Raw genomic sequence first — 12,559 nt, 5'->3', positions numbered from 1 at the left:
GAAAAAAAGAAAAAGAAAAAAAGAATGAGACGTGATTCTTAAAGCGCTAATATACATGGCCTGCTTTCTCGATCTCTTTCGATCGTGACCTTTCTATATGCATGTCCTACCAAACATTCCACCAAAGTTACCAGCTTTAACTGAAAATATTTATTTAAATAAATTAGAAAACGAAAAGAAAGGCTTCGTTATATTATGTATTTTCCATTACAAAATAACATAAATAAATAAACGTACGTACAAGCTGATCATGCAGGAAGTTTCAAGCTGATCACTTACGTATATACGCATGCATATTAAGTATATGCTTTTACGGACGTTACACAAACTTCAATGATAACTTAACTTTCAAGTAAATAATTGCATGGGTTTCTTTGTGGCCGCCTGCAGTTTGATCTGACTACTTCTTCAGAATTTTGATCTCTTTTCATTTGGACTGACTTCATGAGCATGGAGAATCAAATCCATTTGCATGCATGCATTATCGTGTCCTATATGATCTTCAACTCTGCATGACTACTGATCATGATGATCTAGATCGATCATCTTAGCTATTTCTTTTTAACTCATTGGAAATAAGTACTACTCGATCGTCAGAATCCACGAATCTTAATTATATGCATGGCTAGCTGATATATATTACTTAAAGCAAAACCCAACTCAGATGCGGATGAGGACCGATCGATCGATACATGACGACAATTTTGAATTGAGTATTTTAATGTTAGTAAAAAAAACTATATAAAAAAATAAATAATTCGAGCATCTAAATTCATGTATGAATAAGAATATCCCATAGGATCAATCCTTCCAGTAGTATCGATCGGCCACTTCCGCCCCCATTTAATTATTAAGTGGTCTGCATGCAGCTGGAGACATAAACAGCTGTATTAATGGATATATAATGATTGATAGATATTGTAACTGGCATTTCTATGATCGATCGATTCAATTGATCTTTAGCAACATGAGCTAGCTCCGATCCCTCAAGAGCCTGATCTATATATAATCCGATCGATGCTTGCGGCTTCATTTTATATATACTATTTCGAAGGAACGGAACACACAAAGCTTCTCATTTTACATGAGGGGTTTAAAATTATGATAAGCATACTAATCTAATGACTCAATTCACTGGAAAAGGTAGCGTGCAAGAGTCCCACGCACCTAGTAATGCGGCGCATGACAAACGTGCTTGACAAATCCTCCACAATAAAGTAAAAAAGTGGGGCTGTGAGCAACATAAGAGAAAAGAGCAATGCTACATACAGTTTTCATTTGGGAGTTGTATCGTAAGTCTAGTTAATTTTGTTTTTAAATTTTTTTTAAATTACAATAATATCCTTATCAAAATGGTATTTTTTTTTTATTTAATAAAGGACTTGTACATGCAATCTCCATTTGAAGACTGTAAATAAAATTTCTCAAGAGAAAATGGGAGACGAGGATGTCAAAGCTAGTGTGGAAAAATAAAGAGTTTAGCAATGAACATGGTACCCAAGTTAATATATATATATATATATATATATATATATGTGTGTGTGTGTGTGTGTGTGTGTATATATATATATATATATATATATTGAAAGGGATACTCTTATATATGTTGCGAAGAAATATGAGTATTTATTTTTCAATATGACCCCCAAAGTATCAAAATTGTTGCTTAAAACCAGATTTTGTAGCATATATAGGTTACAAATAACCCTCGTGTTAAGATCTAACTATTATGATATACAAGAAATAGGTGATCATGTGGTAGTTGGTACAATATTTAGATCTTACCATAATTAAGATTGTGCTATAGACGTTGGATCTATATTGTAAAATGATGAGAGTTTGGGAGATTCATGGAGAAAAAGAGTAAGAGCATTAGCATTGGATTCATCATTTTTATCTTCAAAATTTGATGAAAAGTACATATTTTTCATAAATCCAAAACCTCTCTATCCATAACCCCACATTGGATTAACCATTAGATTCATCAAAATAATAATATAATATTATTTCGTTAATAATAATATTTTTAATTTATTTTTTTCATATTTGACAATTACACTAACTATATGTTAATTAATAATTTAATTTAATATTTAAATTATTATTTCTTAACTTAAATATATTGTGGCTCAAAATTGAAAAATAATAATTTAAATAAATAAAATAATGGTTATAGAGTGTGAATAGTAAATCTTCAAATTTGAAGATGAAGATAAATGTACTGTAGCTAAAAGCTTAACATTTGAACATATGGTGAATCCAATGCCAAGATTTTAAAACCAAAATTATCAAATTTTGAAGATTGGACTCATTTGATGAGTCCAATGCTAGTGCTCTAAAGAGTTTAGGAGGAAATTAAGTTGGCACAAAATTTAGAATTTGTCGTTCAAATTGCAAAATAAATGATTGCTTTAAGAGGGAAAATTAAATATTTTTTGCTATTAAGTTCAAATAAATTGAAAATAATTAGGAAGAAGTCCTGACTCCTATCAAATAAATGAGTATTTTTTATCTTTTAATTATTTTTTGGATTATTAATACCACCTATAAAAGCTATTCTTATTCAAATAGTCGTATGATCAATAAATGTTACCAATTGATTGTTGAAATCAAAGTTTTGAATTCCATCATAGTGACCGTTCTAGTTGAAGTATTAGAATGGAATATTTCGGTACCAGTATGTTTCGGTGTACCGTTTCGGGATGGTCAATATATAGATAAATTCTATATATATATATATATATATATATATATATAGCAAAACTATATTCTAAAATAATATCAATACAAGTCTTAAAAATATACATATTTGAAAAAATCAATAATATTTCTAAGTTATAATTAGTTCTCAATCACACTGCTAGAAAAATTGATGTAAAAAAACTGCTAAAATCACAAATCTCTTCATAAAAAAATACAGTGCATATACACTGCCATGGACCCCTTCTGGAAGTCTGTTGTTTCTTATTACCTTGAAAAGATCATTAGGTATAATTGCCTCTCTCGCCCATTTACTTTACTTCAATTCATGTATTAACATTTTTTTAGTATTTATTTCTTTTTTATTGGATTTTAAGGGCTTTATTAACTTGCTTGTACACTAAATGGTGCATATATATATATATATATATATGTATATTAATGTGATGAAAAAGGGTTGAGACTTTTACAAGTTTGCCATTTTCTTTTTAGAATATTTTCCAAATCTTCTTTTAGCCAAATTTCGGACCAGAATAAGTGTTATGGCTGAAACACCGGAATTCCACCGAAATGGACCAAAATGACCAGAATTTGAGTTGAAACGGAACAATAGGGGTGGGCTCCGACTCCGACGGAGTCGGAGTTGTCATTTCCGACCTCCGACTCCGACCGGATTCGGAGCCAAAACTTTCCTCCGACTCTGACTCCGAACGTAGTCGGAGTCCGATTCCGATCGGATGTCGGAGCTCCGACCTCCGATCGGAGCTCCGAACGGAGGTCGGAGCTCCGACTTCCGATCGGATCTCCGACTGGAGTTCGGAGGGAGTTCCGAATGGAGGTCGGAGCTCCGACTCCGAACTCAATTTCAGAATTTTTTTTATTATTATTATTTAAATTTTGTTGTTCAATTTCGTTTCAGATAGTGGGCAACATATATATATTTTTTTAAAAGTTAACCATCTACAAATATTTAGTTTATTCAAGAGTTTTCAATAATTTAAATATTCGTTCTGATTTTGTTACTGAATTTTGATTATATCTTTAATTTGTTTTATGTCCGCCTGAAATTTAGCATTAAAAGTGCTCATGACTCATGAGTTGAAAATTACACAAATTTAAAATTTTATAGAAAAGAATGATGGTACGAATTTGTATAATTCGATTAATTTCAGTTGGATAATAAATTATAAACTTTTGAGAGATGATGGATAAGTACTAATAGAAATTATAGAATAAAGAGTACTTATCCCACGTATTTGCTCGGGATATAAGTACATAAATATAACTATATAAATAGTTTAAAAAGTAAATAACATGTATGATGCAGCCATAAGTTATAACAGTCTCATTTATAACGTAATAACAATATGACTCAGTCTTGAAATATAATTACATAAAAATTAAACACGGGTTTCACTCAAACCCCAATGTTCCATTGGTCACGCCTGAAATGAAGATAGAAAATAGCAATCAATAGATGAAAAAAAATTGATAATAAAAAATTATATACAGTAAAAGAATAATTTGATTCTTACCAAGAAATGAGGTTCTCTCAACTCCATCACAACTCTCAAGTAGCGTCCGTTCCAAACTCTCAATCATCGGTAATTATGTTAGGGTTCACAATTAGATCTATAAAATCATAAAAAGTAGAAGTTAGAAACATTAAAAATAATTAAATCATCATTAAAAAGCATATAAACTTACCCGATTCAAGCCTATAGCTCTCGGCATCAACGCCAACGGTATCTAGTCCAATGGGCGTTTCACTTATCCAATTCTGTGTGCAAACGAGGGCCTCCACGGTTGACGGTGACAATGAACTCCGATAAGCATCCAACACGCGACCTCCAGTGCTAAATGCCGACTCTGAGGCAACCGTAGTGACAGGAATGGCTAGCACATCTCGGGCCACACGAGAAAGGACTGGATACTTGGTGGAATTAACTTTCCACCAAGTTAATAACTGAAATACATCACTAGGTGCCTCGACAGCTTCCATAAAATATCGTTCAACCTCAGATGTACAATGCATAATATTCCTTGTTGACATGAGTTGATGATACTGCCGTATGACACGATTGCCTCTAACCCCTACAGATGGGTCAGTATCACCTGAGGGAACTGTCGATCCTGTCGGCCTCGAATGTGAGGAGCTACCAACTGCGGATGAAGGCTGAGCACTAGTACTGTAGTGATGATATAAGTCATCAACATCACTTTTTAGCAATCTAATAAACTCTCCAGCCTTCACTGCCCCGAGGACGGAATTTACCCAAAATTCTAGAACGGCCAACTTAACTCGGGGGTCAAGGATCACAGCCACAAATAGCAATCTATTTATCTTCTCAATATTCCCCCAATATTTATCATATTTGATCTTCATCCTCGTAGCCATATCAGATAACAATCCAGCAGAGTCAGTACAACTATTTTCCAACTGGAAGTGAAGCTCTGAGAGCTCACTGAAAAATGAGTTCGCAGTCGTATATTTGGATCCAGATAGTCGCATGGTTATCTCATAAAAAGTTCTTAAAAATTCAACAAAATAACTCACACTGGTCCAATCATGTGCGTCTGGCGCACCGAGCCCCTGTCCTGCTGGCTCCAACAAAGCATACCTCAGGCCCCCATCCTCGACCTCCATCCGCTCGAATGCTTTTTGGTACTTCTGTGCCACATCCAACATCATGTATGTAGAATTCCATCGAGTCGGAACGTCCAAGCACAGCATACTAGAACATTCAATCTTCAAATCTTCTGCTATTGCCTTAAACTTGGCAAGCCTTTGAGGGGAACCCCTCACATATCGTACAATGTTGCGGACTCGGGTTATGGAATCATGAACCTCTTTTAATCCCTCAACAACTATGAGGTTAATGATATGAGCACAGCATCGAACGTGAATAAACTCGTGGGCCCGAATGACATCATCTCTCACCGTCGTGTTCCGCTTAAACCAATCAATTGCTGTTTCATTCGCACTGGCATTGTCAACTGTAATACACAGCACTTTTCGAATTCCCCAGTCCTTTAAACAATCATCCATCTTCGCCCCAATGGATGCACCTTTATGATCCACAATTTCTTTAAAACCAATAATTTTTTTATGCAAAATCCACTCACTGTCAATGTAGTGTGCCGTGATACACATGTAGCAGACGTTCTGTATGGAAGTCCATGTGTCAGTCGTAAAAGACACTCTTTGGCCAGTGGTAATAAACATCTTCCTCATCTCCTCCTTGTCCTTCGCATGCCTCTTCATACAATCTCGCATCACTGTATACCGTGATGGAATGGGAAATCGTGGCTCAACAAAATTTAGAAACTTTCGAAAGCCTCTTTTCTCGACTGTGGTAAATGGCATCTCATCAGTAATTATCATCTCTGCAAGCATGTCCCTCAACATCTTCTCACTGTATTGAGGGATGACCAATTTCTTAGTCTGTGTACCATCAGTGGCTGTAGAAGTTTGGTAACTGAGGTTGGTCTGATCAGTGGCTTGCAATCCCTTCGCTATCTTATATCGTTGGCAACCATTTAGATGTGCTATCAACACACTGGTACCTTGCTTCTTCGAATGGCATCCACAAAGTGATCCACAATAATGACATCTTGCCACTGGGTTCGCAATTTCACCAGGTATTTTGGTGAAATGCTCCCATGTCCACGACCTCTTTTTAGAAGGTCGTGGTGGTTGATCTTGCTCAATGGGCATCTCCTCTTCCTCGTTGAACATATCTTCATCCTCTATATCAACTGGGAGTGGGAGTCGACTACTCGCACAAGATGTAGCTGCTCTAGATGTAGCTGCCCTAGATGTGGCTCTAGGGGTGGAAGTACCCACCGGTGTAGGAGTTGTAGCATTGGCATCCGCCACATCCCCTTGTGGACGATCATCTCCACTATGTCTAGGATCCATATCACAATCAATGAAGCTGAAAAAATTAAATTAGAAGCAAAAAATTAGTTTAAAAATAAACTAGGCTATTGTATTATACAATAGGACATGTATTATTGTATCATAATAATACATGTATCGATGTATTATTACATTGAGGTTCGGTTGATGTGCGCTTGACTCATACGAACCCATCCAGATGGGTTCGCTCGACGTGCGCTCGACGTGCGCTCGACGTGCGCTCGAGCAAGAGCCATACAGAGAGGTTCGCTCGACGTGCGCTCGACATAGCGCTCGAGTAGAACCCATCCAGAAAGGTTCGCTCGATGTGCGCTCGAAGTGGCGCTCGAGCAGAACTCATACAGAGAGGTTCGCTCGACTTGCGCTCGACGTGGCGCTCGAGCAGAATCCATACAGAGAGGATCGCTCGACCTGCGCTCGACGTCGAGCTCGAGCAGAATCCATACAGAGAGTTTCGCTCGATGAGCGCTCGACGTAGCGCTCGAGCAGAACCCTTCCAGAGAGGTTCGCTCGACCTGCGCTCGACGTCGAGCTCGAGCAGAATCCATACAGAGAGTTTCGCTCGATGAGCGCTCGACGTAGCGCTCGAGCAGAACCCTTCCAGAGAGGTTCGCTCGATGAGCGCTCGACGTAGCGCTCGAGCAGAACTCTTCCAGAGAGGTTCGCTTGACTTCCGCTCGACATATCGCTCGAGCCAATGTTCAAAACAACGTGCGCTCGACTTGCGCTCGACACATCGCTCGAGCGCAAGTCTTCAAAACAATGTAAAATTCATGTTTTTGAGCGCCGTGTTGGGGACTATATTCAATATTCAATACACAAGAATCACAAGAATCACAACTACTGGCTCCAATTCATAAGAGACGTGCTTGAATTAAATTTAGGGCTCATAAATTTAGGGCTCACCGTAGGTGGAAGGCTGGAAGCTGAACAGAGGGACGGCGGCAGGGAGGAGCAACGACGAACGGTGTTCTGAACTTCACTGGTTCACTGGTTCAGTCACTGGGACGGGAGACGCGAGAGAGAAGTGAAGGAGGAAGAAGAAGTGAAGAAGGAAGAAGGAAGAAGAAGAAGAAGAAAAGGAAGAGGACGCTTGACGTGAAGAAGAAGCCCCTTCAACTTGGAAATATGGAACGACGCCGTTCCATATTAAGTGGAACGGTGTCGTTCAAAATTTTTTTTTTTAAACCCAGCTTCAAAACGACGTCGTTTTGGAGCTGGGTTTTAAAAAAAAATTCGGAGTCAGAGTCGGAGCTCCTTCGAGCTCCGACTCCGACTCCGACTCCGAATAATTATTCGGAGTAGCTCCGAATTCCGACAACTCCGACTCCGTCGGAGTTGGCATCGGAGCGGAGGTCGGACGGAGTCGGAATTCTCGGAATTCTGCACACCCCTACGGAACAACTTATCACACCTTGCTGGTTACTATTCTGGCACAAAAAATTTTGGCCATCCCAACATAAACGGAATGGTTTTTAAAACCATGTTTGAAATATATAATAAAATTGTTGTCTCAATGTCTCTTTAAATTCGGAGATGATATATTATATATGGATTTATTTTCTACAGTACTTTCAAAATAGTAGGTGTTATGTAATTAAAATTATTTATATAAATATTAATTTTAATTGACGTGACTATCTATAAGAGAATTACGAGAATAATAGATATCCGTACTTAAGAAGTATATAGTAATTACCAATTTTCTACTTATAATTATTAGATATTTCTATATAAATGTGCATATATCCTAAAAATCATTCCATTTTTTAATAAGTTTAATTAATCGATGCCTAGCTAGTGCCTACAATTAATGTTTGGCCTAACCCAGCAGAATTCTGATTTGTCCGTCACGCTACAAGATGACACTGCCAATGTTAACCGGAGTAAACTAATTAAGCCGCCTTAAAGCTACTAATTAACGGTATCCATTCCGATACCAATCCAAGCATTACCATCCAAATAGGCGTCAGTAATTAAGCAATTAATTATTATAATAGCGGCTACATTCCACTGCATGGGTTGACATACATTGATTTTCTCGTTGCACATAAGTCAAAATAATTAAATCTCATGTTTAATTAGTTTAAAAGTCATGAACATATCATATCAATTTATTTATTTATTTATAAAATCTATTTTAATTCACTTTAATTTTTTATAGATTAATATTAGATATAGTCATAAAATATATAAACTTTGCACCGTCACTTTGAAAGGAGGTGGGGGTAGACCTGTAAAAAAAAATATAAGTTTTTTATGTGAGTTTAAAGGAGAAATGATATTTGCAGATGAATCTAAATTTAGAATCCAGATAAAAAAATTATTATTATTTTAATTATAGACTCTACTTCTTTTTCAAAAAGAGTAAACGAGGCTTATATACCTTAATACTATATCTAACATTACTCGAATTTTAAATATGGTCAACTTTTTTTAAGAGAAATGATACTTACAGTCGTGAGTGTACAAATACCATACAGTCGTTTTGAAAAAATTGAATAAATATAAGACTAATATGAAAAGAAATTAATTTTTTATAAGTGAACTCTACTCTTTTTTAAAGCTATTGTACGGTATTTACGCATTCTACGATTATACGTAGCTTAAAACTGTATAAATTAATTTTGATATAAGTTCTTCTACTACTTAGAGGTCCTACTCCTACAGATAAGGACACTCTCCATGACATTGGTACTAGAAGTTTATATTATCTGCAAGAAAAATGTAAAAATTACAATATCTCGTAATTTAAAATTATTTACAGTCGCGAAAGATTCCAGCCGAGTGGACCCACAGATTGTGAAGGGACACCACGAGTTGTCGACCAATGAAAGCAAAAGAACGACAGAGAACGCGAGTTTGAACCTACCAAATCTCTTGAGTATTGGAAAATACTATTTTGTTCTTTTATTTGTACCGTTTCATTTAATTGCTTGGTAAATTTTTTATTATTTAATAATTAAAAAAATAATTTTAAATATATTAACATATTTTTTTATTTTTTAAAATATTTAAAAATATTAAAAAAATAATAAACTGAGCAGTAAAAGTGAAGCGGCATAATAACCTCACTCCTTAGAATATTTAGATTCGAAAAATATTTTTTTTTTTATAATTTATTTTATCGCTATAATTTTTTTAAATTTTTATATAACATATAATAAATAATTTAATTTTAAAATTTAAAATAATAATAATATTAAAAAATTAATATTTCTATAATTTTTATTTTTTTTTTATCTAAAATCATCTGATATAAATCAAACCAGCCCTGTACCTCCACATTTCTCAGCGTCCTCCCCACGAAACAAAAAAAAACTCGATCCTTGTGTTTTGCAGAAATTCAACAGGGACAACTACAAGTCAACCCTAACTTTTATTTTGCTTGTTTGGTAGGACCTGCCGTTAAGGTTACCCCCTCCTCCCCCCTCTTTGCTTTGTTCCGAAGGGTTCAAGCTCTTCTTTCAATGGCACTTAAAAGGTCTGGCATTCAAACCCATTATTTGTTTATGTTTTCCAAATTCCCTTTTGGGAAACTATTTAATGTCGATTATTCCCTCATTAAAACTACATTTACTTCCTGCCCCTGGGTTTCTCTCCTTCTTCTGTTTGGTCTCTCCGACTCTTTTTCTCTCCCAATTTTCTTGTTGCTGGAAAGCTATGGATAAGCGTCGCAGAAAGCAAGCCAAGACCAGTAGTTGCTGCTCTGAGGGTGAGTTTTTAATTTAGTTCATGAATTCTGGGTCGTTTTCTCTTTTGCTTATTCTTTACGCAAAGATGATCCTTACCCTCGTTGCCTCTTCTCTTTTTGGTTCAATCTCTCGTGTCTTTCAGTCACTCTTTTCATGTATAGCCTGCATACATATATCAGTCTGGGTTCCTTTTTTTTTTTTTGTCTTGTCTTTTTTCAGATTCAAAGCATCTTCGGTTTCACCTATATCTTTTCTTCTTGCTTTAAAATCTCTCCTTCATTTTGTTTTCTTGCTGCATAGTTCTTACTACTATTACTATCATTTTAGCTGAATGTCTGATGATTCTCTCTCTCTCTCTCTCTCTCTCTCTCTCTCTCTCTCTCTCTCTCCCCATATCCCACCCTTTTAGCAGAGGTGAGCAGTATAGAGTGGGAGTTCATTAACATGACGGAACAAGAAGAAGATCTCATCTATAGAATGTATAAGCTGGTTGGCGACAGGTAAATAATAAAAAATAAATGCAAAAAAAAAGAAAAAAAAAAAACATCTAAAAATACATTTGTACAAACTCTACCCCAATCCTTCTGTTGGAAAACAGAGACTTAACTAAAAGTTTAAAGTTGCATCAGTTTGCTAATTCTCGATTTGATTTGCCAAACATGCTCTTTGTCGAAATATAGTACTAGAGCTAATTGGAATTTAAGGATTGCATGTTAAGATGTGGCAGTCATATGTGCTGCAAATCCTAAAGGCTTTAGCTTTTAAGATTTCTCTTTTTCCCAGTCCGTACCCTCTTGATCATAACTTGCTCAGTGAATATATTTTTTTTTTCCCCGTTTTGAAAAGCGAACTTTTTGCAATCTTTCACTTTTGATTGTACCGAGCGGAAACTTTGTCCCTACATTTTGCATTGAATTACCACTATTTATTTTAGTAAGTGGATATAATTACCAATATTAACACGTCCTTTTCAAGTATACATGAAAGTTTTTAAAAGGATGAGAGTTAAAAAAATGATGATAATTAATCGACACAGAGTAATGCTTGTGAAATTGCTACTTGTCTCAAAAGTTTAAACTAATAAAAAAATATAAATTTTTTAATGAGTAGCCCAACACATGAAATATTTAATTAAATGGATAGAGTGTAGAGTCAGGATTCAAATTTAAGATCTCTGCTTTAATACCATGTAAAATCACCACTTATTCTAAAAATTTAAATTGATGAGAAGAAATAGATTTTATTATTTATATTATATTCTTAACAATGCTTGATATAATTTTGTTTTGAAACCCATATATGAAGCCTCTAAAACAGTGTATATTTTCATTATGAGAATGGCTATACATCAGCCTGCACTCTCCGCACACTTCACATAATTTTTTTATTTTTTTAACTCAGTACATTAAGTGTGTTGTGGCTACAAACTGATGTAAATATTTTTTCTTCCATTATTTGTGCAAGTTATTTTTTTTTATTTTTTGCCTTTACTTTAATTCAACAAGTATTAAACAGATGGGCACTGATAGCTGGCCGGATTCCGGGTCGGAAAGCAGAAGAAATAGAGAGGTTTTGGATAATGAGACATGGAGAAGTGTTTGCTAGTAGAAGAAAAGAACTGAAGAGATATGGTTCCTAATGCATGCTTCCCCTTTTATATCCCTAGACTAGTGAATCTCTTTTTTATTTCATTTTTAATCATTTTGTTTACGTATGTATGTAGTAATTAAGGTACGTACGTACTTGTAACTTTTAATTTTCTGCCTAATTTATTATGAGTCTTCCTTCTTCATATATTATATATTTCTGTCCTTTTTTATTTATTTATTTATTTATTTTTACCCTTTAATTCGAAGTCTTGTCTGCGTACATGACAAGGTAAGTTAGTTGGAACTTTGACCTATTTGGTTGGAGTCGCGCCAGAAGCCCGCTCAAGTTTACCACTATTCAATTTTATTTTTTTTTAATTTTACATTTTATATTTTTTTAATATATTTAAATATTTTTAAAAAATAAAAAAAAATATCTCAATACACTTAAAATTACTTTCTTAATTACTAAAAAAAAAAAAAAAACTAACAAGTAGTCAAATCGAACTGTAAACTTGAGGGGGCAAAATAGTATTTTCCGGTTGATGAATATTCGGGCCCCCTTTTGTTCTGTCTCCCATATGAATACAACCAAATATAACAAATGGAGACTGATTCAAAACAGATATTTGAGATTGATCTCCATTGTACTC

General features: G+C 35.0%; 1 protein-coding gene across 2 annotated transcripts; it reads left to right on the top strand.

The window, feature by feature from the left end:
- The first annotated feature begins 9,951 nt into the window (after positions 1-9,951).
- LOC108998963 (transcription factor CPC-like) lies at positions 9,952-12,116 on the top strand. Of its 2 annotated transcripts, none has more exons than XM_018975735.2 (3): positions 9,952-10,337; positions 10,727-10,817; positions 11,833-12,116. In XM_018975735.2, exons 1-3 carry the CDS (start codon positions 10,169-10,171, stop codon positions 11,954-11,956), a joined length of 384 nt encoding a protein of 127 aa, XP_018831280.1. In that variant the 5' UTR covers positions 9,952-10,168; the 3' UTR covers positions 11,957-12,116. The 2 variants fall into 2 exon arrangements, with proteins under 2 accessions (XP_018831280.1, XP_018831281.1); XM_018975736.2 differs by having other exon boundaries at positions 9,955-10,337; positions 10,730-10,817.
- The last annotated feature ends 443 nt before the right edge of the window (positions 12,117-12,559 follow it).

Source organism: Juglans regia, chromosome 12, assembly GCF_001411555.2.
Source record: "Juglans regia cultivar Chandler chromosome 12, Walnut 2.0, whole genome shotgun sequence".
In the NCBI taxonomy this organism is placed as follows: domain Eukaryota; kingdom Viridiplantae; phylum Streptophyta; class Magnoliopsida; order Fagales; family Juglandaceae; genus Juglans; species Juglans regia.
This window is presented reverse-complemented; position numbering and strand designations above follow the sequence as displayed.